This window comes from Camelina sativa, chromosome 11 (assembly GCF_000633955.1).
Source record: "Camelina sativa cultivar DH55 chromosome 11, Cs, whole genome shotgun sequence".
In the NCBI taxonomy this organism is placed as follows: Eukaryota; Viridiplantae; Streptophyta; class Magnoliopsida; order Brassicales; family Brassicaceae; genus Camelina; species Camelina sativa.
The window spans coordinates 38564868-38589644 of record NC_025695.1 but is presented as its reverse complement, the minus strand read 5'-3'; the positions used below and the strand labels follow the sequence as shown (position 1 = coordinate 38589644).

Below are 24777 nucleotides of genomic sequence, written 5' to 3'. Positions count from 1 at the left end.
ATCAAAATGAGTTCTTTTAAGATTCAAATTATTCTAGAACTCACCCATCTGAATATTTTTTCGTCAGTTCTTGATACTCGTCGTATAGAACATGCCTGCCAGGTACAACAGAACTCTGATGGACACCAAAAGAAGAAGGGTAAGAACCCAAAACAAAATCTTAACATCATATGAAAATCTTTTGGTAACTGCAACAGATCACAAGGCACCTGTTTGCTAACAATAGCTCCGATCTGACTTCCTCTAGGACGACTATGAAAGTAATTATCGGATTCTGACTCGGGTATTCTCTCCACTGGTCCTTCAATCCTTACCTGGAAAGGTACAGTGGATATCAGTACTGCTAAAATATATTAATCGACCAAGTTACTAATTCTAGTGAATCAGTTGGTGGACCAACTCTTTGTAGAAGTGTATATTACTACAGTGCACCTCATATATGGATGTGCAAAGGACCAGCTAAAAACACACGGGGAGGTGAAGGAAGATAAAAACACCCACCTGCCGATTCAAACTTTCCCAGTAGAAAAGAAGCGCGGCACAAGGATTTTCTGATAGTTCAGAACCCTTTTTACTTTCGTAGTTAGTGAACCTGCATTGTACAATTTAAGCAAGTAAAACCATGTTGCACACAGAGATCTTCATACCCAAATATAAGCAGAAAAAGGAAGAGAATGTACTAACCAGACAAATCCATTCTCATCAAATCCTTTTAGTAAAACCATTCTTGATGAGCTGTAGCATAATCAGGCTAATCAGAAAAGATATGAAACAGAATGTAGACAGGCAAATTTCTGTTGATATAGCTTAAGTTGTACTCAAGCATTAACTGAGACTACTGAGTTCGCACATGATCAAGATGAGACACTAACATATATACTTACGACCACTTCAAAAAGAGTGAAATCTGCAAATCATGCAGCAAAATAGAAACCTAAGGCAGGTACACTTTTTTTTTGTATCACAGGCTGTATATCAGACAACAATTAGTTCAAAGAAACAACAGCTGAGTCCATCTCATCCTATTGCAGAAAGCTCTATAAAGTTCCACTTTCATAATACAGTTATGCTAGATAACATCTAAGAGATATGGACATAGAAAATCTTCTGAATCATGTTCATCAGCATATTGTTTCACGGAGTCGAATCTCCTGGAATATCAGCATACTTACGGTTTTTTGTCTTTGTTCGCTGTGCACAAAGCCATAGCATTTGTTTCTCTCAATCCAGCCGCAACTGCCTCATCAAACCATTTACGAAACTGCAAAAGAAGAAAGACCTGTATTAGAAAAAAGGATGCCTTATCTCTAATAAGAAACCACAATAACTAAGCAGTGAGTGGTCTAGCAGAACGAGTTATTGAAAAGCCATTAAGAAATGACCAAAAGTGAAAAGAGTAATATTACATCATATAACAAATTGACATGGGTGCAACAAAAACGCTTTACATCTTATTTAAGTTTCTACTCATTCGTTACCCGTGATTGGTGAACAATACAGATAAGCAAAGACAGAGCAATGAATTCATACCTGTACCGTAGGATCAGTTTCAACCTTCTCCTCAAGCAATTCTGGAGACACATAGTTCACTCTCATAGCAGATATGTCAACTTTCGGAGGTTTACCAATTCTAACACACATCGATGTCCCAGGGTAACTAGGAAGCTCGAGCTTATACTTTTCTGCAACAGAAGGTGGTACAAATCTCCCACCTAAAAAGTGATGAGGGCCACAAAATCTCTTCGCACATAATTTTGGGGCAGTCAAAGACACCTAAATAGAGTAAAAAGATTCAATTAATAAAGTTTTACTTATACATAACATGATAGTAACAAATGAGTAGTGCAAACATTTCGTCTAAGGCATACCAACATATCAGGTTTAATTCCTCCACCTTCATGGTCTCCTTCTTCAACGTGCCAGCCAGAGGGAATATCTACAGAGACGACGACTGGGTGTTTTTGGAGCGTCTGCTCATAGTTTTGCAAGGACATCAATCTCCGGATGAGATCATCGAAAGGAGGCCTTGGAGCACCTACATGTGCAAAATATTGACTCCAAATAGCAGTTGAAACATGATGCAATCATGCAAATGAGTATAGGTGCATAAGTGAAATATTCAAGACATAAATTCCAAATCCTGTTGTTTAAAATTTCGATGAGTTCACTTTCTTTTAGTCGTATCATGCTTTTGAAGAATTCTAACAAGGTAGGCAAAAGAATAGTTACCATGAAATGAAAACCCAAACATAGCATCTACAATAACATCAAAGTCCTTTGACAAGTCTTCCGGCAGATCATCAACGGAGACGAAAGGGACTGAGAGTGACTCCAACTACAAAAAAAGAAAATTTCAGCAGGCAGTGCAGTATGGAAACGTAACAGCTAACAGATATCATAAACTAAGCACTTGTTACAAACCTGAGTGACCAGTCCAGCATAAAGTGACTTGGCTGTACGTTTGGGATAACAAATAGACGGTTTATATCCAAAGTGGTGAAGATGCCTTGCCGCCACCAGACCATCACCACCATTGTTTCCAGGACCACAGATTGCTAGAACCCGACTATATTCTTCCGGTTTATAAACCTGGAAAACATTGCACACTTCAAATCCGATGTACATAGCAAGAACAAAGCTTGTAATGCTAGGATGAACTGTGATACTCACAAGCTTAGGTTCAATTAGGACAATAAAGTCAACTTATTTGATTAAAGTTATAGACTTGTGAGTCTCATCCAAGAGAGAGAGAGAGCTTTGGATGTTAATCGGTTCAAAGGTAAAAGCTTTGAGCTTTACATTGAGAAACGTACTAATGAAACTCCTCACAGGACTATCGAAACAAACACATTATGAGAATTGAGCAGGTGTCTAAATCTAAAAGTGGACAACGAATTACCTCAGCAATTGAAGCAGCGACGCTAAGACCAGCCAATTCCTGCAATAAGAAGATGAGCAAAATAAGCTACAAAAATTGGTGGGGAGAAGAAGAAGAGAGAGAGAGAAATGGAGAACCATGAGCTGATCAACGGAGAAACCAAGAGGACCCATCAAGGTCTCATCAATCTCAGCAGCTTCTCGCTGAGTAAGATAAGAGAGTGGTGATCCTAAATCCTGCATATTTGGCACGATGGATTTGGTACACAAAGTCCTAAACGAAGCGGAGCGTAGACGAGAGCCCTGGCTTGGAGGGAAGAAGCGCTGGGTTGATGATAAAAGAGCAGCAGAAGAGGAGAGAGAGAATTGAGGAGGAGAAGGAGAAATTGGGAGTGGCGGTGATTGGAGGAGGAGGAAGGTGAACGTCATTGCTCTACTACGCATCACATTCCTCATTTAGCCACAACAAAACCAATTTGGACCCAAACCAAACTCCTTTTAAAATAAGCCACTTTGTTCTCCATTTATGGCCGGCCTATATGGGTCCAATCTAACTCATGGTTAAATCTTTCATGAGTTTCTAAAGTTTGTGCTGATCTAAAATGTACATACAGTAGTATGTTGAATATATCATATACATAATAATAGTCTATGTTTGGATTTTATAATTTATTCATAATTTATACAATCTGAGTAAAAAAAATTTAAGACACATGCAATTTATTTTCATCTCAAATACAAGTTGATTACAAGATATAATAAATAAAAAAAAATTTAAATGTAGCTATAATTTAAAATGGAATAGTTTCTGTAACTTTTTACTCATAACAAGTACAAAGTAAAAAAAAACGTAGTATAATATGATTGCTTTCAAGAACTTCACTTTTCCCATTAACTCATGTGTAACATAAGTACAAAGAAATTAACGTAGATAAATATGACACTATTTATCTTTGAAGATTACAACAACAACAACTCAAAAATTTATCCAAAAAAAGAAAGTTGATTATCAAATTTCTTGAAACATTATCGAATTCTCTAAGATAAAATCGTTAAAATTGTATTGTTTTCATCTATTTTAATTCTTGTTTTATCATGTAAGTTTAATTTATGTTAAAGTGATACTATGTAAATTATATTCCTTTTTTTGTTGATACATTTTTGTAAATTAATATATATTTTGGAAATAATATAGGTGTGGTAAAATCTTAATCGAAGAAAGAAGTCAATGTGGACTATTCCGTTGATTTTAGAATATATGATCAACTTTTATTAGATTGTCCAAATCTTGGATTTTCATTTCCTAACATACTAATGAGATACTGTTGAGACGGTGCACATTATTGTTTTATATATAATTTTTTTTTGGTAATTGTCGTTTGTTTGTTGGTCATTGCTTGGTACAAAATATTAATGAAGCATTGTAATTTTTCTTTTGAAATACATACAAATAAAATTAATCAACTTAAAGTTATTTTTCTTGTATTGAATTTATAATAGATATCATCTCTAGTAGTCTGTCACACTTGTATATATCTATATGATATTATTTTAGTTGGTCTAATTAAATTGATTTATTTATGGAAAATTAGAAAAAGTTGAAAATAGTGTTGATGGTGCTTTCATTTTCTCAAATAAATGAACGCATTAACTTCTTCACATATAGTTTTATTTCACTAGATACAAAAATATACAAATTTATCTTCACTTAAAGCTTACCAATTCAAATCAGTTTTATTTAAAATATTAGTGAGATGATTTTATTGTAAAACTAAAAAACCAATGTGACATTATAACAAACACTTAAAGCTTACCAATTCGAATATAGAATATAAAATAAACATTTACATTAGATTTTATCTTTATTTAAATTCTTACAAAAATACAAAAGTATTTCTTATTATAAAAAGTTCACAATGTTAGCATTTTTAAAAAATAAGAACAAACAAAAAAAAATTATAATCTGAAATAAGAAATCTACTACATATTAATTTAATGTTGGATTTTTCATATAATTATTTTCATACAAATTGAGTAAAGTTGAAAGGCATAGGTCATTTTCAGAGTTAATTACTAGATATGGACTTTTTCAATGGCATTTATAGTTTTTGCCATTTCACCTTAAAATTTTTAGATTTGCTATTTTTTAAGATTTAAAAACACAATTTAACATATTATGTTTGTGTTTTCTTGGTTCCATTTTTTCTTAGGGTTTAGTATTTGATATGAAGTATGTATTTTAGCAAAAATAATTATAAAAACACACATTTTGAAAAATAAAAAAGGCAGATCTATAAAATTTAAGTGAACATGGCACATTCATAATATTTGATTGAAAAATGACGAAATCTATAATAATCCCGTCATTTTCATCTTAAATAATGAGTAAATTTAAAGCACCTCTATCCGTTAAAATGATGGGGTGTCATTAAATATAAAATTAATAAAATTAATAAAATTTGAGAGAAAATAAGAGAATGTAAATATTTGTGTCTGGCCAAAAACTCTTTAGACATAATGTCTTAAACATTTATCATTAATTTGTTTTAAAGACCTTCCTTTGAAGAGGATGACCACTAAAGATGGTCTTAGTGGCACTTCCTAAATTGGGTATTAAAAAACTTTCTTTGTAAAAAAAAAAAAAAAAAAAAAAAAAGCTTTGTCCCTCCATTTACTTTTTTTTCTTTTTTCTTTTTTCATTTGTTTATTCAAAAACTGTAACAAAAGAGAGGGAGCTAAAACAGTGTTGGTCTGAAGAAGAAGCTCTCTCTCTATAGATCCATCTCTCTTCCATGGCTAATCTCAGTCATTGTAACTGATCTCTCTCTCTCTTTCTCCCTTTTGTTTTAATTTTACTTTCTCTCAAATCGATGCATCCGAATCATACCCCTAGAAGAACGAGAACCTCTCTGTTCCAAAGATCCAAAACGTTACCGACGCACTCGTATCGGAGATTTACTACTCCTGTGATTCCCACCTTCAGATATGACGAAAACGACGACTCCGTCTCCTCTGATCTCCACCGTGACGAAGAAGGTGATTCTAGTAACTTCACGGCAGGTCTCAATTGCGAGGAGAAACCAGTGGCGGTGCCGAGTCAATCCCCGAGTCAAAGGATAACTCGGTTGTGGACTCATTTCTCACTCACTCATTTCGTATGTTTTTTTATATGTTTTCGAGCTTTTTGTCTCTTTGTTCATATATTGGTTCTTGTATTTTAGCGTTGTTGTATCCATTGATCTAATGTTCTGTTTTACTTACTATTCTTGCAGCTCAAGTTCAGTTGTTCGTTTTCTTTTACTTATGTCATGTTTCTTCGGGCTAAAGTTTCAAGACTTGAGGTATATGTTTAATATTTTCTGATTACAAGATCAAAGAACCAATATTTCAAATGATATAATGATAAGTGTTTTGTTTTCTTGTCACAGGCAGAGAACTTTATCCTTCTAACAAGATGTAACAGTAGCAGAGTTCTAGGAAGTGACAACAACGAGATTCTACACATGGAAGAAACCAATTCTAGAGCTGTTGTTTTCTTCAGTGTGATTGTTACCTTTGTGTTACCGTTTTTGTTGTACATGTATCTTGACGATCTTTCTCATATCAAGAATCTACTGAGACGAACAGATCAGAAGAAAGAAGAGGTTCCTTTAAAGAAAAGATTAGCTTATTCATTGGATGTGTGTTTTTCAGTGTATCTAAGCTGCTCGCTCTTCTGTTCGCGACAGTGGTTCTTATAGTGTATGGTGGCTTAGCATTGTATGCAGTTAGTGACTGTGGAGTCGATGAAGCGCTTTGGCTGTCGTGGACTTTTGTGGCGGATTCGGGAAGCCACGCTGATAGGGTTGGTGTTGGAGCGAGAATAGTTTCAGTGGCTATTAGTGCAGGAGGGATGTTGATATTTGCTACAATGCTTGGACTTATTTCAGATGCTATCTCCAAGATGGTTGATTCTCTACGGAAAGGGAAAAGTGAAGTTCTTGAAAGCAATCATATACTAATTCTTGGATGGAGCGATAAATTGGTATGCCTATTATAATATATTTTGCTTTTACGTGTTGTTGTCTTTGGCTATAAATAGTTTACAAAATTAGAGAAATTTTTGTGTGTGTAGGGTTCTCTCTTGAAGCAGCTGGCTATAGCAAATAAAAGCATTGGTGGAGGTGTTGTGGTGGTGCTAGCAGAGCGAGACAAGGAAGAGATGGAGACTGATATTGCCAAATTTGAATTTGATTTAATGGGAACGTCGGTTATATGTAGAAGTGGCAGTGCACTTATACTCGCTGATCTGAAGAAGGTCAAGTTTCTAAAGCTTAAAAATTGCATAAGTCTTGGCTGGTGGTGAAGCTTCTGACAGTGAAAAACCTTTGATCTACTGATAGGTGTCAGTTTCAAATGCGCGTGCTATCATTGTACTAGGATCTGATGAAAACGCAGATCAGGTTTGTTTATTGTTATGTATCACTGTCTATTCTATGGTGTTACAGTTTCTTTAGAAGTAATAATCACTTTCGGATAACTTTAAACAGAGCGATGCACGTGCCTTAAGGGTTGTACTCAGTCTTACAGGAGTAAGGGAGGGTTGGAAGGGTCATGTTGTGGTTGAAATGTGTGATCTGGATAACGAGCCATTGGTGAAGCTTGTTGGTGGAGAACGCATTGAAACAGTTGCAGCTCATGATGTGATTGGACGCCTTATGATACAATGTGCTCTTCAACCTGGCCTTGCGCAGGTTAGTCACTTTCNCAAGATGGTTGATTCTCTACGGAAAGGGAAAAGTGAAGTTCTTGAAAGCAATCATATACTAATTCTTGGATGGAGCGATAAATTGGTATGCCTATTATAATATATTTTGCTTTTACGTGTTGTTGTCTTTGGCTATAAATAGTTTACAAAATTAGAGAAATTTTTGTGTGTGTAGGGTTCTCTCTTGAAGCAGCTGGCTATAGCAAATAAAAGCATTGGTGGAGGTGTTGTGGTGGTGCTAGCAGAGCGAGACAAGGAAGAGATGGAGACTGATATTGCCAAATTTGAATTTGATTTAATGGGAACGTCGGTTATATGTAGAAGTGGCAGTGCACTTATACTCGCTGATCTGAAGAAGGTCAAGTTTCTAAAGCTTAAAAATTGCATAAGTCTTGGCTGGTGGTGAAGCTTCTGACAGTGAAAAACCTTTGATCTACTGATAGGTGTCAGTTTCAAATGCGCGTGCTATCATTGTACTAGGATCTGATGAAAACGCAGATCAGGTTTGTTTATTGTTATGTATCACTGTCTATTCTATGGTGTTACAGTTTCTTTAGAAGTAATAATCACTTTCGGATAACTTTAAACAGAGCGATGCACGTGCCTTAAGGGTTGTACTCAGTCTTACAGGAGTAAGGGAGGGTTGGAAGGGTCATGTTGTGGTTGAAATGTGTGATCTGGATAACGAGCCATTGGTGAAGCTTGTTGGTGGAGAACGCATTGAAACAGTTGCAGCTCATGATGTGATTGGACGCCTTATGATACAATGTGCTCTTCAACCTGGCCTTGCGCAGGTTAGTCACTTTCAAGTTAACTAAGTGAGGTAAGTCTATAAGTATTCTTATGCTTTTAACTCTCCCTTAGTTTGTTCCTTCTTTCTATTGTCAGATATGGGAGGATATTTTAGGTTTTGAGAACGCCGAATTTTACATAAAGAAGTGGCCTCAGCTTGATGGTTACCGTTTTGAAGATGTCCTCATTTCATTTCCCAATGCGATTCCCTGCGGAGTTAAGGTTGCAGCAGATGAGAAGATAGTTTTGAATCCTAGTGACAACTATGTTCTTGAAGCAGGAGATGAAATACTTGTTATAGCCGAGGATGATGATACTTACGCTCCTGGTCCACTTCCGGAGGTATGCTTGCTTAAGTTTATGTAATTTATGCATACATCATTTGTTTCCTCTGTGGTGCTTCCATGAAAGTTTGTGTTAACTTTTGTGTTTGGGGTGGGGATAAGTTCTAGTACAATGCTTGGACACCTTGAATCTTCTTACTATATAACATATGCCTTGGGCAGTATGTACCATATTATATAGTTCATTATTTACATAGATATTCATATTGTAGGTACGGATGTGTCATTTTCCTAAAATGCAGGATCCACCAAAATATCCAGAGAAAATACTATTTTGTGGATGGCGCCGTGACATTGATGATATGATCAAGGTATATCAAAAGAGAGAGGATAACTATAGCATAAATAAGTAGTAAATATTTGTCCCATGCATTGATTAGTTATGAAGCTTTTTTAACTCTATAGGTGCTAGAAGCTCTGCTTGCGCCTGGATCTGAGTTATGGATGTTTAATGAGGTTCCAGATCAAGAAAGAGAGAAAAAGTTGACAGATGCAGGACTAAACATATCCAAATTGGTGAATATAAAACTTGTGCATAGGCAGGGTAATGCAGGAGTCAGGCGTCATTTAGAGAGTCTCCCTCTAGAAACTTTTGATTCCGTAAGTTGTCTTACATTTCTTCCTCTCTTTCTATTTGATGTAACTTGTGAGAATAGATATGCCACTTTCCCACCATCTTCATGATTACCAACCAAATCAAACTGCAGATCTTAATTCTTGCAGAACAGTCACTAGAGAACTCTATTGTTCATTCAGACTCTCGATCTCTTGCAACACTTCTCCTTATTCGGGATATACAGGTACATGCCCTATGTCTTTTCTATTTAATACTCAGCTTTTGGTTTTTAGCATATTAAAATCTATATGCATGCATGTTTCTTTAGCACATAACATATATATTGAGTACTAATGGAAGCTGCTATATTCTATTTCTAATCAACAGTCGAAAAGACTTCCATACACAGATGCAAAGTCAAGTGCTTTACGGATATCTGGATTCCCTAACTGTTGTTGGATCCGTAAAATGCAGCAAGCTTCAGATAAATCGATTGTGATAAGTGAAATTCTTGATTCAAGAACAAAGAACCTTGTATCTGTTTCCAGGATCAGTGATTACGTACTATCAAATGAGTTAGTTAGTATGGCTCTTGCGATGGTCGCAGAGGATAAACAAATAAACCGTGTTTTGAAAGAGCTTTTCGCGGAAAAGGTACATAAGAAAAAGGAACTTACTTTGCTTTTTTTTAGAATGTAGATTATGTCAGTTTGTGCTGATGAGTATAGTCATTTTTGTTGTTGTTGTTGCAGGGTAATGAATTGTGCATAAGACCTGCAGAGTTTTACATATATGACCAAGAAGAGGTTTGCTTTTATGATATAATGAGAAGGGCACGTCAAAGACAGGAAATCATAATCGGTTATCGCCTTGCGGGGATGGACCAAGCTGTGATCAATCCTACTGATAAATCCAAGCTTACAAAATGGACTCTTGATGATGTTTTTGTAGTCATCGCCTCAAGTCAGTAACTTACAAAACCGTAGATGATCTCTCTGACCATTTGAACACTCCAAGAAGAAGATTATGGTAAAGTTGAGTCCCCAATTTTTCCGCAACTTGGCCTGCTGACTATATTCTTAGAAGAAGCAAGAATCAATCTAGACCGCAATTTATTTTAGTCACTACTAAACAGAGACAATTATTTGTACAGTAGAAGACCAAAACACTCACTCTTCAATAAAAATCTGTATCTTGTTTTAGTTCTACCACATGAAAAGCACCAACTAGACATTTTTTGATATGCAAGAACAGAACAAAGTGGTTGCTCAATTGAGTTTTGTCATGAAAATTCAAATTGAATAACCAAAACAAAACAAGATGTGAACCATATTGAAGATATAAGAATTTTGGTTGGGATAACAAACAAAACAGTCTCAAGCTCTTCTTCTTCGTTTCCTCTTCCCTCCGTCGCTTTCATCTGAACTAGAACAAGATAATGAGTCTGAATCAGAACCAGAACTGTCAGATCCTGATTCTGATTCCGCAACTTGCTTCTGCTTTTGCATGATGAGGCGTGGCATGTTCTTCAGATACTCTCTGAGATTCTCTGTGATGCCTCCAAGACCAATGGCGGTAAAGAAGTTGATCGCAAACCTCGTGTTCTTTGGATTATCTTTAGGGAAGATAGATTCAAATGATTCCTGCATTGCTGAATCCTGAAGCCTCTCATTAAGTTCCTTAATCCCCAAGTCGTCTGATAGTTTCTGCAATCAACACAAAATTGTAATCAAAATAGCACAAGAATCTTTAAAAAAAACAGCAGTAATATTCATAGGTTCATATTAGACAGCTCTGAAATGGTAAAATGAAAATTTTCATGTTGAGGATAATATAAAGTTACCAGGAAAAGGATCTTAGTGAAGATACGAGATGAGGAAGTTGTGTCCTCTTCGGTTAACCTAATGTAAGCAAGAACATGCCAAGGGAGAGCATCTGTGCCAAGTAAATGAGCAAAAAACGTAGCCACGTTATGCAACTTGTTTGTCTCAAGACGGTGACTCATGGCATACTGCTGAACAAAGCACTTCTCAAAATTCGCTTGATGGATCTTGTTGATCATACATAAACGCTGACCCAACAAACCGTAGTAACGAAGATAAGTTCTCTCCTGAGAGCAACATTCCAAGATCATTATGCATAGTTCCATCTCTTGTCCTGGTTCGAGCTTAATGTTATTAAGTAACTTGTGACCTGCTTCTTCAAAATCAACGCTTGACATAATTGTCAAGTATATTGTCCTCCTTAGATCAACAAGATTAGTCTCTGTCTCGTCTCTTATTCTCATTTCTTCTTCTTCAGAGTCATCATCTTCCTCCTCATTGTTATCCTCTTTACTATCATCACAGCCGTCATCTTCATCTTCAGACTCCTCACCGAGTAACTCTTTCTTCAGCGCCTCGTATTTTTCTTCCTTGTCAACAAAGTCAGGATCAGGACTGAAAACATCAATACTAGTTTCAGGATCAAGTTCTTGATCAAGAGAGACATCGTGTGAATATTTTTCTTCCACGAGATCTAGCTCTGGACGAACCGCCGGATGTCCCTGCATAGAGTAAAACCATTCACACAAATTATTATGATGCCTTAACAACAAAAGCATATACTGTAAACTCCATCGCACAACCTATATAATAATATCAGATTCAAATCTATTGTGTCTACGTACCTGAAATTTTTCTTTCCTAGTAACAAAGAGATCTTCAATCAAGTACTGAACTCTCTTATCAATGTCTCCCTCATGCAGTATACCACGAAACCCATCAAAAATCCCTGTATGAGATAACAAATTGGAATAGCTTAGAAACGCAAATAAAAGCAAGTGAAACAGGTGAGAGACAGAACCAAATTTTCAACATTACATTTTGATGATTTATGTATAATGCTTACCATTCACTCCTTTTGGTGTAACGTCTTGCAGAAACGCGCCACACTCAGTCACGAACACAACAGCCACCTCGACACTTTCATCAGTAGGGTTTTCAAGAAGAATAGCGACTAATTCAAGATCAATGATTCCCTCAGCGACTTGTTGGTTTACTAGATGAGCTATGAATTTAACAGCAGCAAGCAACTGAGGCTTGTCGTTACGCTTATACGCTCTCTTAAGCTGCAAAACTACCCTTTTCAATAAAATTAACGCAACTTGAGGGAACTTGGAGTTGATAACAGCGACTAAAGCTGCAAATACGTCAGTGAAGCCAGGTGATGCCATCTGAGACTTGATACAAGAACGGCAGAAGAGTCCCCTGCCTCTGATGAGATTCTAAGAAAAGAGTTCAGGGATTACGTTCTTGATGTTGCTTGCGTTAACCTTGTTCACTAGCCCGTTGATGCTTTTACGAAGAGCATCCCATGTGAGACGTTGGTACTCTACGCTGCTCTTGTCTTTCACATCACGCATCATGCGCCCTAGCTTGAAGGGAGGAATATAAACTCCACCAGTCTTATCTCCTCCACCAATGATATCAAGATCACGTCGCGAGCTCTTACGGTTCTCGTGATCATCAGAAACCCTAACCCTACGAACAACGTGTTCTGTCTCCATTCTCGATCGCCTAGCCATGGATAATAAAAGTAAGAACCTTTCTCGACGATAACGAGAGACAAATCCTATAGCCTATCCAGCGATCTGAACAATCGCTAAAAGATCTGAAATCGGGCGAGCAACCGTGATAAGATGATCTGAGAAAAGAAATCTTTCGATTTGGGTTTATGTTTTGGCCTTTTGAGTACACAATACGATGTCTTTTGATAGTTGCTCTGAAAAGTAAATTATTCTTTTATTTTATTTATTAGTATTGCAATTGCAGGTATACATCCAAAAAGATTAACAGTTTTATTTAGAAACTCAACTTTTTTAATACAATTCTGGTTTGTCACATTTAATATATTTAAAGTATATTATTATGTTATAATATTTATACATTTAAAGCAGAAATTTAGGTGGGGTTTTGTAACACCCGTGAACAAAAACTCTGGGTTTTGGGGGTGGGTGTCGATCGACACCACCCAATGTTATCTGGTTTGATCAGATTGATTTAATCGTCGATTTTGATCGGAGAAAAAACCACAAAACCGGACTTTTAAGTGAGAAAAACTACCTAGGTCGTGTTTTGGTGTTTGTCTCGCCGTTTTGTTTAGAGGAAACAAAGAGAGAAAATTGTTCTTGAGGTTCTAGAGGGAGATTGTGAGATTTCAAGGCTTTGTGGGTGAGATCTTGTTGTGGGAGTGAGGATTCAAGGCTAGGAACGTGTGGGAAGCTTGCTGGGAGTGTGGATTCGTTCATTGTTGGTCAGAATCTTCCTGCAGAGAGGTGAGTGCATGACCATGGTTTATCTAAACTAAGATCTCTAGCTTTTTGTGATGTTGTGCTTATGTGATTGTTTCCGTTGAGTTTCCTTTGGTTTTTTGTGACTGTTGTGGCTGGGTTTGGCTTCTGGGAATGCTTGGAGCGGATTGGAGGAGCTTGGAGGCGAGATTCGGAGTTTCTGATCGAAGGGAATCGATGCTCGGCATCGGTGTCGATCGACACCAGTTGGGGTGTCGGTCGACACCTACGCGAGGACGTCTCGACAACTTTAGCGAGTGTCGATCGACACCATGTGGAGGAGTCGGTCGACACCACTAGGGTTTCGGGTTTTGTCGAGCACGTGTCAGTGTCGATCGACACCACCTAGTGTCGGTCGACACCTTTCTTCAGTTACAACGATGACGTGATGCTTTGCATACTTCCTGGTTTGTTTGTATTGTATTGTTTGTTGTTTGTGGCATGTAGAGATCTTATTGCTTGAGTGTATAGCCCAATAGATGGGAGGATTGCCTTACTGAGTATTTATCAAATACTCATGTATCTCAATATGTGTTTGTGGTGCAGGTAAAGGCAAAGTGTGATCGTGGAATCAAGGCGATGAAGAAGAGAATGTTGTCTGGCATTGCTAGAGTTGGGTCATTAGAACATTGTTAGGTTGCTGGTTTCATGTTTCCTGATGACTGATTATTAGATTATTGTTATGGTTTAATATTGGTTATTTATTTATTGGATATTTATTTAGTTATTGGTAATTGTTATTCCACTGTTGGTTGTGATTGTGGTTAGGTAGCTAGTGGATATGAGACCACTAGTTGTAGTTTATTTATTATTTTTTTATTATATAAAAAAAAAACAGGTCGGATGGGCGATCACAGGTATAATTTCTAGTACTATGTCTTTGTGAATTCTTAGAAGTTCAGATTTTATGTTTGCATGTGATAAAATGTTAGGTTCTCAACACATGAGGTTTGTGTAGGGACCTTGTTGGTGGGCGGGTTTCGTTATGTTTGATTCTGGAGCTTCTCATAGCTTCATTACTACGGAGTGTGCAGAGAGCACGGGAATCAGAGGAGATCCCGGAGAGCGTATATGAGTTGTTAGGGTTGCGGGTGGCAAGTTCCTGAGAGTTATTGGACGAGCTAGAGGGGTTGATATTCATATCGCAGGAGAGTCGTGGCCAGCGGATTTGCTTATCAGTCCAGTGGAGTTGTATGATACTATTCTCGGGATAGATTGGTTGCATCGGCATATGGTGCATTTGGATTGCCATTGGGGTAGAGTGGAGTTTGAGCGTCCAAAAGGGAAGTTGTTTTTTCAAGGTATTAGACCGACTTCGGGGAGTCTCGTGATCTCGGCCATTCAGGCTGNAGTTATTGGTAATTGTTATTCCACTGTTGGTTGTGATTGTGGTTAGGTAGCTAGTGGATATGAGACCACTAGTTGTAGTTTATTTATTATTTTTTTATTATATAAAAAAAAAACAGGTCGGATGGGCGATCACAGGTATAATTTCTAGTACTATGTCTTTGTGAATTCTTAGAAGTTCAGATTTTATGTTTGCATGTGATAAAATGTTAGGTTCTCAACACATGAGGTTTGTGTAGGGACCTTGTTGGTGGGCGGGTTTCGTTATGTTTGATTCTGGAGCTTCTCATAGCTTCATTACTACGGAGTGTGCAGAGAGCACGGGAATCAGAGGAGATCCCGGAGAGCGTATATGAGTTGTTAGGGTTGCGGGTGGCAAGTTCCTGAGAGTTATTGGACGAGCTAGAGGGGTTGATATTCATATCGCAGGAGAGTCGTGGCCAGCGGATTTGCTTATCAGTCCAGTGGAGTTGTATGATACTATTCTCGGGATAGATTGGTTGCATCGGCATATGGTGCATTTGGATTGCCATTGGGGTAGAGTGGAGTTTGAGCGTCCAAAAGGGAAGTTGTTTTTTCAAGGTATTAGACCGACTTCGGGGAGTCTCGTGATCTCGGCCATTCAGGCTGGGAAGATGATCGAGAAAGGCCGTGAGGCTTATTTGGTTATTATATCTATCCCAAAGTCAGTTGGGAAGTCTACGGTTAGCGGTATTTAGGTTGTGGAGGAGCTTGAGGATGTGTTCCAGTTATTGTAGGGATTACCACCATCTCGGTCTGATCCTTTTACGATTGAACTGAAACCAGGGACGACACCGTTATCCAAGGCTCCTTACAGGATGACTCCAGGAGAGATGGCAGAGCTGAAGAAGCAGTTAGAGTATTTGTTGAGCAAGGGATTCATCCGTCCTAGTGTATCATCGTGGGGAGCGCCGGTGTTATTCGTTAAGAAGAAAGATGGGAGTTTCCGCTTGTTTATTGATTACAGGGGTCTCAATCGGGTCACTGTGAAGAACAAGTACCCTCTCCCCAGGATTGATGAGTTGTTGGATCAGTTGAGGGGTGCTACTTGGTTCTCTAAGATGGATCTAGCGTCGGGTTATCATTAGATACCGTTAGATGAGGCAGATGTGAGGAAGACTGCATTCAGGACGAGGTATGGACATTATGAGTTTGTGGTGATGCCTTTTGGTTTGACTAACGCACCAGCAGCGTTTATGAGATTGATGAACAACGTGTTTCAGAAGTTTCTGGACGTGTTTGTCATCAGTTTCATCGACGACATCCTGGTTTATTCTAAGAGTCTTGAGGAGCATGCAGTGCATTTGAGGGCAGTTCTGGAGAAGCTGCGGGAGCAGAAGTTGTTTGCTAAGTTGAGCAAGTGCAGTTTTTGGCAGCGTGAGATGGATTTTCTGGACCATTTTGTGTCTGCAAATGGGGTTTCTGTAGATCCGGAGAAGATTCAGGCTATCAAAGAGTGGCCTAGACCGCAGAATGCTACTGAGATCAGGAGTTTCCTTAGTATGGCAGGTTACTACAGGAGGTTTGTGCAGGGATTTGCGAGCAGAGCACGTCCGTTGACTAAGTTGACAGGGAAAGACGTTTCTTTTGTGTGGTCACAGGAGTGTGAGGAGGGCTTTGCAAGCCTCAAGGAGATGTTGAGATTTCTAGAGGGAGATTGTGAGATTTCAAGGCTTTGTGGGTGAGATCTTGCTGTGGGAGTGAAGATTCAAGGCTAGGAACATGTGGGAAGCTTGCTGGGAGTGTGGATTCGTTCATTGTTGGTCAGAATCTTCCTGTAGAGAGGTGAGTGCATGACCATGGCTTATCTAAGCTAAGATCTCTAGCTTTTTGTGATGTTGTGCTTATGTGATTGTTTCTGTTGAGTTTCCTTTGGTTTTTCGTGACTGTTGTGGCTGGGTTTGGCTTCTGGGAATGCTTGGAGCGGATTGGAGGAGCTTGGAGGCGAGATTCAAAGTTTCTGAACGATGGGAATCGATGCTCCCAATTGGGGTGTCGGTCGACACTAATGCAAGGACGGCTCGACAACTTTAGCGAGTGTCGATCGACACCATGTGGAGAAGTCGGTCGACACCACTAGAGTTTCAGGTTTTGTCGAGCACGTGTCAGTGTCGATCGACACCACCTGGTGTCGGTCGACACCCTTCTTCAGTTACAACGATGACGTGATGCTTTGCATACTTCCTGGTTTGTTTGTATTGTTTGTTGTTTGTGGCATGTAGAGATCTTATTGATTGTGTGTATAGCCCAGTAGAGTGTCTCACTGAGTGTTTATCAAATACTCATGTATCTCAATATGTGTTTGTGGTGCATGTAAAGACAATGTATGATCGTGAAATCAAGGCAATGTAGAAGAGGATGTTCTAGGGACTCGATTGGATGTTGTCTGGCATTGCTAGAGTTGGGTCATTAGAACATTGTTAGGTTGCTGGTTTCATGTTTCTTGATGATTGATTATTGGATTATTGTTATGGTTTAATATTGGTTATTTATTTATTGGATATTTATTTGATTATTGGTTATTGTTATTCCACTGTTGGTTGTGATTGTGGTTAGGTGGCTAGTGGGTATGAGACCACTAGTTGTAGTTTATTTATTATTATTTTTTATTATTAAAAAAAAACGGGTAGAGTCGTTTCAGGTTTATTGGTTCTATGATTTTAATGGATTTGGAAATCCAAACAAAAAAGTTAGTAGTATTTTAGGGTAAGAAGCTCAAAATAATCAAAATCCTTTTCATCCAATATTATTGGGCAAAACAATATATTACAGCTTCATACCAAAAAAAAATTATTTTATGTTACAAAATTTAAAAACATATGTATATTGAAGTTGATATGGAGCCCATTGTCATTACAGTTTATAGTAATAATTATCTCTATTTTGTATTATAAATATGAATATATTGGTTCGAAATACACTTTTTCTCGTAAAAACTCTCTCTCTCTTAGCTTTCCTCTTAATGTATATACTTTCGTTTTCTTTATATTATCTAAATAAAAAAATTTATTTATGATACAAAATTATTAAACCAAAACAGTTTAGATATTTATAGTGTCAAAATAAGCGAAAAATATAGTATTTTTAGATCTAATCAAAGTTCCTTGATTCATTAGTTAGTTAAACAGATTTTGTCTGAACAAATGAGAAAGAAATCTATATAATAACAATCTGAATAAATACTAACAACAATTGCGATTTTTTGTTGTATATTTCGTTAAAAAATTATTTTTATATGTTTTTTTAAAAAATCATACAGTTGCGATTTTTTGTTGTATATTTTGTTAAAAAAATATTTTTATATTGTTTTGTTTAAAAATTCATACAGTTGTAACTATTCATTATAGAGTTGTGTCTTTTCATAATATTTTATTCATATTTTTCATCACAACTTTTCGTTCTAACTTATTTGTCTATTTAAATAGTCATGTTTTTTGAACTTTCGATATATTTGTCTCTTCTTCAACAACTAACAAATTATTGTTTTCAAACAAATTTTCCGTTTTATGTTGAATCTAAATAATTTGAATATTAATATTCAATATATTAAACATTATTTTATAATCTAACTAAAAGTTTTAGAAATGATTATAAAAATATAGAAATTTAATACAACTTAATATATAGTTTACAGTTGTGTTTATTTATCCTAACTTTCATAGAAAAGAAACTATTTTCATATTTAAATATAGTTTTCTTTTTAAAATTTCTGTATTTTTATTTTGGTTTTCGTTGATAAATTTTCACTCATTATTAAATATATTTTATTAATTATAATAATTATTAAAAATTATATTTACTTATTATAACCATTATTTTAATATTCTTAGTTAGGATCAATTTGTCATAATAGTTTTTTACTAGTAAATATAAATATGAATAATTTTTATAATGTTTGTAGCTCTTAAACATAATTCTTCATAAAATTATATATTTATAATTCTCCACAATATTTTATTATTATAAGTTTTTATTTTGAACGCTTGACAACCTTCATAGAGAGCTTGATTACCATCTGCTAACAAATCATCAAATGCTTCCTTTTGCTTTGATTGATCAGTGGGCATACTAGCAGATTCATTAAAACTAGTATCCATACTTGGAAAAGCATCTCCAAGTAGATTTCTAGTTTGGTTTTCAATCGTCGGGTTATGGAGCATGTTATCTACATTGGATTCAGATTCTAATCCAATGGTGTCTTCATGGAAATCTAATTGTTCTCCATGTAGATACCAATTTGTATATGTTGGTAGAATACCATGACATATTAAATCACCCTCAACATCAACCCTATGCTTGTATTTAACCAGGCAGCAACGCTGGCAAGGACATTTTATCATCTCTTTCTTAATATCACTAAACGCAAAATCCAGTTCTGTAATCTTTAGATAAACGATGTTTTGTGATCCAAGACTTGTCCATTTTATAATCAATCTACCAATAAAATAACCCAATTATCAATTTTGACCATATTTCACATATAAACAATCAGTCAAGAGTTAAGAAGATTTAAACCAGTATAATAAGAATGTATTACATTAGACCAAAAGTAACAAAAATCTACTGATTTGTAAACTCTAACCTTAATACAGAATGGATTTTATCAAATCAACGTAAACTAACTATTTGTAAAATCAAATCATATAATTTTTGTATACTAAGCAAAACACTTTGGACTGTACATTAAAAACAAGGAATCATTCCATAAAAATATGCGAGAAGATATGATGGTTGGTACCTTTGGAATGAATCTGTTTTGCCACTGGTTTCTAATGTGCCTCTGTCTTTTTGTTGAGAGTTGTAAGGCCTAAGCAACTGCAACAAAGCCACAAAGTAAGAACATTAGTGATAATCCAGCCATACGAATTTTTCACGAATAAGTCTCTTAAACAGGAATTTTTCACGAATAAGCCACAAAGTTGTGATTCAAGTAATTGCTAACAATCAATTTATGAGCTTATTTCATTCAAAACAGGTTACAAAGAGTGATAAAATCCAAAGCAGATTACAAAGAGTAATTCACAGAATCATAAAAAATTCACAAAAAAAAAGAAAAGAGAGATCGAAAAAACTTAATTCAAGAGAAGATATACAGAGATTTGAAACATCTTTTTCACGAATCGAAAACTTCTTCACAAATCAGTAGAATCGAGCTATTTCATCACAAAGACACCAAAATTTTAAGAAATCTATCTTCGAACCTTTCAAAATTTGAGAGCAGAGATGATTTTATCGTCAGAACTGAACTCCAATCGGGATTTGGACGATTCCGAAGTAATCGAGGAAGCAGAATAACGAAAAATCCTATGATTGATTTGAGTTTTCCGCTTTCGATTTCGACATCGGTGGAGAAAAATATCTGTAACGAAGGAACTGTTGAAAGAAAAAGATGAAGCAAAGAAGGACGTTTAGTCTAAAGATTTTTTTTTTATTTTTTCTGGAACGATGTCGTGTTATTGAGTTATTGAGTTTAATTTGATCACCGAAGTCCAAATAGTAAAAGGGACGTTTTATTAAGCCCAATACAAACCAATGCAGCATAGAAAATAATTAAATTATTCAATTGATCATTTAAATCAACTTACGTCAGTTTGATAACCGACGTTAATTTCCTTCCTATTTTTTCACTTTGCGTCGGTTCATGCAATGTCGTAAATTAAGCGACGTGATATAGCGAATTTCTTGTAGTGTTCCTAACTAAAAATGATGTACACGTATCGATACTTACTAATGAATTTGCATGGTTACATGCACCAACAAGCATATGTTGTATATATCACCCACAAAAAACAACAAATTCAGTCATACGTACCATCTAGTGGAAAAGCTTTTCTTTTTAGATGTCTAGATGTGACAATTGAATTAAGTGCCTCGCAAAGAATAGGATTTATAAAATGACATACATGATAAACATAATTTATATGATCAAAGTTACTACCATCAATTTTGTCACTAATTTGTGTATTGCGCGACAAAATTCGGTAAAGATTAGAAAGTTAACATATAATGTGTGGACAAAGTCTTATCAATATGCTTATATAATATTTTGCGAAAAAAAAATGCTTATATAATATTTAATATGGATGATTGGTTGTTAGTACACTTTCACAAAGTGTTGAAGTACATTATTATTTTATTGAATTGTGAGTTTGAATAAGAAAAAAATGGTTTTGCATTGATATATTTTTGAATTAATAAGGAAAATGATATGGATAGTTATGATTTTTCTGCTCTTCTTGTTGTTTGGATCTTTGAAGTCCAACCAGTATCACCAAATACTACACTTCTTGCAAATCAATACACACTTAAATGGCCAATTATGAGTTTTTGCATTCATTGTAGTTAAACCCTTCACTTCTAGCTTGCATTCTAGTATAACTAGTATTTTTTTTACTTCAAAAAATTATGAGTTTTTTCATAAAGTTTTAGGTTTTTTTCCCCCTTCATACAATAGCAAATATATTTCCTTTTTTACACTAATTTTTTTCTCTTATAAATACTATGTGATTTTTTTTTCTTAGAGTGATGATAGAAAACAGCTAAATAGAGAATGGCAAAGAGGAAGAGAAGAAAACTTTTAATACCTATAAACAGTTGATTATAGTAAAATATGCAGTAGCCCTAGGAGAGAAAGAGAGAATATTTTTTAAGGTGAACCATATGTTTTTTTTTTCTTGCATTTAAAATTATAACAATTTGAGGATGTCTATTAAGTATTAACTTATGTTTCTAAATTTAGATAAGGTAATAACAAAAAAAAAAGAGTGAGACGACAAATCTTAAAATCTTAAATGATTTGTTTTTACTATAAACTGCTAATTTTAGGACAAATCTTGTGGATTAGAGTAAAACCATGTGTATCTTGATATCCGGTTTCTATAATTGGAATTTCAAGTGACTATTTTCTGTAACTGATTAGTTAACTGGATGCTTGTTTGATATTTTCTAAAACATGTGATCCCACATCTATTTAAATTCTCATCTTCCAATAGATTTCTTAACTCACAAGAAACTTAGTTTTTTTTCCTGCTAATAACACTCTTTTTCACTTTGAGTTTTACAATCACGGTGGGCGGCACAATGAGTTCCTCAGGAGAAGAAAGAGGTGTTGTTGTTGCGGAGCCCAAGCCGCCAAGAGGGAATAGAAGCCGATTTGCTTTTGCTTGTGCAATCTTAGCATCAATGACGTCTATAATCCTTGGTTACGGTTCGTATTCGTTATGAATTCTTACCATTCACTAAGGTTGGTTTTATTTTACGGTATAGATAATTATACTTACATTTTATGGATGTTGCAGATATAGGAGTGATGAGTGGAGCTGCAATTTTCATAAAAGACGATTTGAAACTGTCGGATGTACAACTTGAGGTTCTTATGGGGATTCTGAATATCTATTCTATAATCGGTTCAGGCGCGGCCGGTAGAACTTCCGATTGGATTGGAAGAAGATATACCATAGTGTTGGCAGGAGCCTTCTTCTTTTGTGGTGCTCTTCTCATGGGTTTTGCCACAAACTATCCTTTCATTATGGTGGGTCGTTTCGTAGCTGGTATCGGTGTCGGTTATGCTATGATGATTGCGCCTGTTTACACCGCTGAAGTCGCTCCTGCCTCCTCACGTGGTTTCCTTAGCTTTTTCCCTGAGGTACATGCAATAGTTTCAACCTTTATTATTATTTGAAATAAAGAATTTTACATGAAGGTTGATGATAATATGTTTCTTTTTGTATGCAGATATTTATCAACATTGGTATACTTTTAGGATATGTGTCCAACTACTTCTTCTCCAAGCTTCCCGAGCATCTCGGTTGGAGGTTCATGTTAGGGATTGGAGCGATTCCCTCGGTATTCCTAGCCATTGGAGTGTTGGCAATGCCGGAGTCTCCACGGTGGCTAGTCCTCCAAGGTCGCATTGGAGATGCTTTTAAAGTTCTTGACAAAACCTCAAACACTAAAGAAGAAGCCATCTCTAGGCTCAATGACATCAAACGTGCGGCTGGAATCCCTGATGATATGACCNCGTGGTTTCCTTAGCTTTTTCCCTGAGGTACATGCAATAGTTTCAACCTTTATTATTATTTGAAATAAAGAATTTTACATGAAGGTTGATGATAATATGTTTCTTTTTGTATGCAGATATTTATCAACATTGGTATACTTTTAGGATATGTGTCCAACTACTTCTTCTCCAAGCTTCCCGAGCATCTCGGTTGGAGGTTCATGTTAGGGATTGGAGCGATTCCCTCGATATTCCTAGCCATTGGAGTGTTGGCAATGCCGGAGTCTCCACGGTGGCTAGTCCTCCAAGGTCGCATTGGAGATGCTTTTAAAGTTCTTGACAAAACCTCAAACACTAAAGAAGAAGCCATCTCTAGGCTCAATGACATCAAACATGCAGCTGGAATCCTTGATGATATGACAAACGATATTGTAGTCGTGCCGAAAAAGAAGACTGCCGGTAAAGGCGTGTGGAAGGACCTTCTTGTCCGACCAACCCCGGCTGTTCGACACATCCTCATAGCATGCCTTGGCATCCACTTAGCCCAGCAAGCCTCTGGAATCGATGGAGTCGTGCTTTACTCTCCGACCATCTTCTCAAAGGCTGGACTGAGATCCAAGAATGACCAGCTTTTGGCTACGGTGGCTGTTGGAGTTGTCAAGACCCTCTTCATCGTGGTAAGGACTTGTGTGGTTGATCGGTTTGGACGTCGTGCCTTGTTGCTTACGAGTATGGGCGGAATGTTTATTTCCTTGACATCACTTGGAACTAGTCTCACAGTAATTAACAAGAACCCCGAACAAACTATCAAGTGGGCTATAGGGCTTAGCGTTACAACGGTGATGACTTTTGTGGCAACATTCTCAATAGGCGCAGGCCCCGTGACGTGGGTTTACTGCTCAGAGATATTCCCCGTGAGGCTAAGAGCTCAAGGTGCAAGTTTGGGAGTGATGTTGAATAGACTTATGAGTGGTATTATCGGAATGACATTCCTGTCTCTTTCTAAGGGTCTCACCATCGGTGGTGCGTTCTTTCTCTTCGCCGGAGTTGCGGTCGCCGCATGGGTCTTCTTCTTCACTTTCCTTCCGGAGACACGTGGTGTGGCTTTAGAAGAAATAGAGAGTCTCTTCGGGAGCTACAGCGCAAACAAAAAGAACAATGTTACGAGCAAGGGTAAAGAAGTTGTTGATGAACTATGAGAGTGAGAATTTTTAATGGAACGTCAAAAGATTCTCGTAACCGAGTCTTCATGGGGCGAGTGCGACTACAAAGAAGATTAGTAGAGGATTTGACTTGTCATGTTTAATCGGACATTTTCTACAGCTTTAATAAGTTTTTTTTTTCTTTTTTTTTTTGCGAAAAAGAGTAAGAAACTCTTCATCTCTATTTTTTTTATTAATTCTAATGCTAAGGTAGGTTTAATTACTTTGTTCGGACGAATTATTAAGGTGCGTTTCAGTTATTTGCAAGTTTATAACTCAAAAGTGTGTTATATTGTGAGACAAAAAAACAATTTTCAAGTAGTAGAAATTTCTAAGACCATGTCCACTAGAGCAACTCATTTGAGTTGCTCTAAATTAAACTAATCATATAATTAATATTAAACTAATCAAAACAAGTCACTAACAACTTTAAACAAAATCACATTTCTACTAGAGAATCTCAAAACAAAGCACTAATAAAAATAAAATTTGTTTTGAGGTGAGCGTTTCTCTTCAGGTGATAACACCTCAACATTTTGGAAAATTCTGGAGCTTACACCTC

At 36.4% G+C, this 24777-nt stretch overlaps 3 protein-coding genes and 1 pseudogene across 3 annotated transcripts; 2 read left to right on the top strand and 2 right to left on the bottom strand.

Moving 5' to 3' along the window:
- On the bottom strand, positions 24-3366 carry LOC104725505 (pyridoxine/pyridoxamine 5'-phosphate oxidase 1, chloroplastic-like). The gene is made up of 11 exons (XM_010444174.2): positions 3016-3366; positions 2900-2938; positions 2422-2589; positions 2230-2335; positions 1869-2035; positions 1531-1773; positions 1173-1261; positions 685-735; positions 502-592; positions 210-314; positions 24-115 (listed from the first exon to the last, which is right to left on the bottom strand). Exons 1-11 carry the CDS (start codon positions 3331-3333, stop codon positions 41-43), a joined length of 1452 nt encoding a protein of 483 aa, XP_010442476.1. The 5' UTR covers positions 3334-3366; the 3' UTR covers positions 24-40.
- Positions 5603-10524, top strand: LOC104725502 (annotated as a pseudogene).
- LOC104725503 (pre-mRNA-splicing factor CWC22 homolog) lies at positions 10475-20439 on the bottom strand. Its single transcript, XM_019233187.1, has 6 exons — positions 20216-20439; positions 19753-19829; positions 12206-12873; positions 11985-12088; positions 11160-11861; positions 10475-11022 (listed from the first exon to the last, which is right to left on the bottom strand). The coding sequence occupies exons 3-6, from the start codon at positions 12528-12530 to the stop codon at positions 10693-10695; spliced, it is 1461 nt and encodes a 486-aa protein (XP_019088732.1). The 5' UTR covers positions 12531-12873; positions 19753-19829; positions 20216-20439; the 3' UTR covers positions 10475-10692.
- LOC104728750 (putative polyol transporter 2) lies at positions 22037-24444 on the top strand. The gene is made up of 3 exons (XM_010447693.2): positions 22037-22221; positions 22313-22659; positions 23151-24444. Exons 1-3 carry the CDS (start codon positions 22095-22097, stop codon positions 24210-24212), a joined length of 1536 nt encoding a protein of 511 aa, XP_010445995.1. The 5' UTR covers positions 22037-22094; the 3' UTR covers positions 24213-24444.

What these genes read in the sequence shown, in the direction of transcription:
- LOC104725505 (XM_010444174.2), bottom strand. Translation starts at nt 3,333, where the DNA reads ATGAGGAATGTGATGCGTAGTAGAGCAATGACGTTCACCTTCCTCCTC. An exon ending in ATGCTGGACTGGTCACTCAG is followed by an intron (nt 2,336 to 2,421) that starts GTTTGTAACAAG and finishes CTTTTTTTGTAG; the next exon opens with TTGGAGTCACTCTCAGTCCC. An exon ending in AAACTGATCCTACGGTACAG is followed by an intron (nt 1,262 to 1,530) that starts GTATGAATTCAT and finishes CTTCTTTTGCAG; the next exon opens with TTTCGTAAATGGTTTGATGA.
- LOC104725503 (XM_019233187.1), bottom strand. Translation starts at nt 12,530, where the DNA reads ATGGCATCACCTGGCTTCACTGACGTATTTGCAGCTTTAGTCGCTGTT. An exon ending in TACACCAAAAGGAGTGAATG is followed by an intron (nt 12,089 to 12,205) that starts GTAAGCATTATA and finishes TATCTCATACAG; the next exon opens with GGATTTTTGATGGGTTTCGT. An exon ending in TCACTAAGATCCTTTTCCTG is followed by an intron (nt 11,023 to 11,159) that starts GTAACTTTATAT and finishes TGTTGATTGCAG; the next exon opens with AAACTATCAGACGACTTGGG.
- LOC104728750 (XM_010447693.2), top strand. Translation starts at nt 22,095, where the DNA reads ATGAGTTCCTCAGGAGAAGAAAGAGGTGTTGTTGTTGCGGAGCCCAAG. An exon ending in GTCTATAATCCTTGGTTACG is followed by an intron (nt 22,222 to 22,312) that starts GTTCGTATTCGT and finishes TGGATGTTGCAG; the next exon opens with ATATAGGAGTGATGAGTGGA. An exon ending in TCCTTAGCTTTTTCCCTGAG is followed by an intron (nt 22,660 to 23,150) that starts GTACATGCAATA and finishes TTTTGTATGCAG; the next exon opens with ATATTTATCAACATTGGTAT.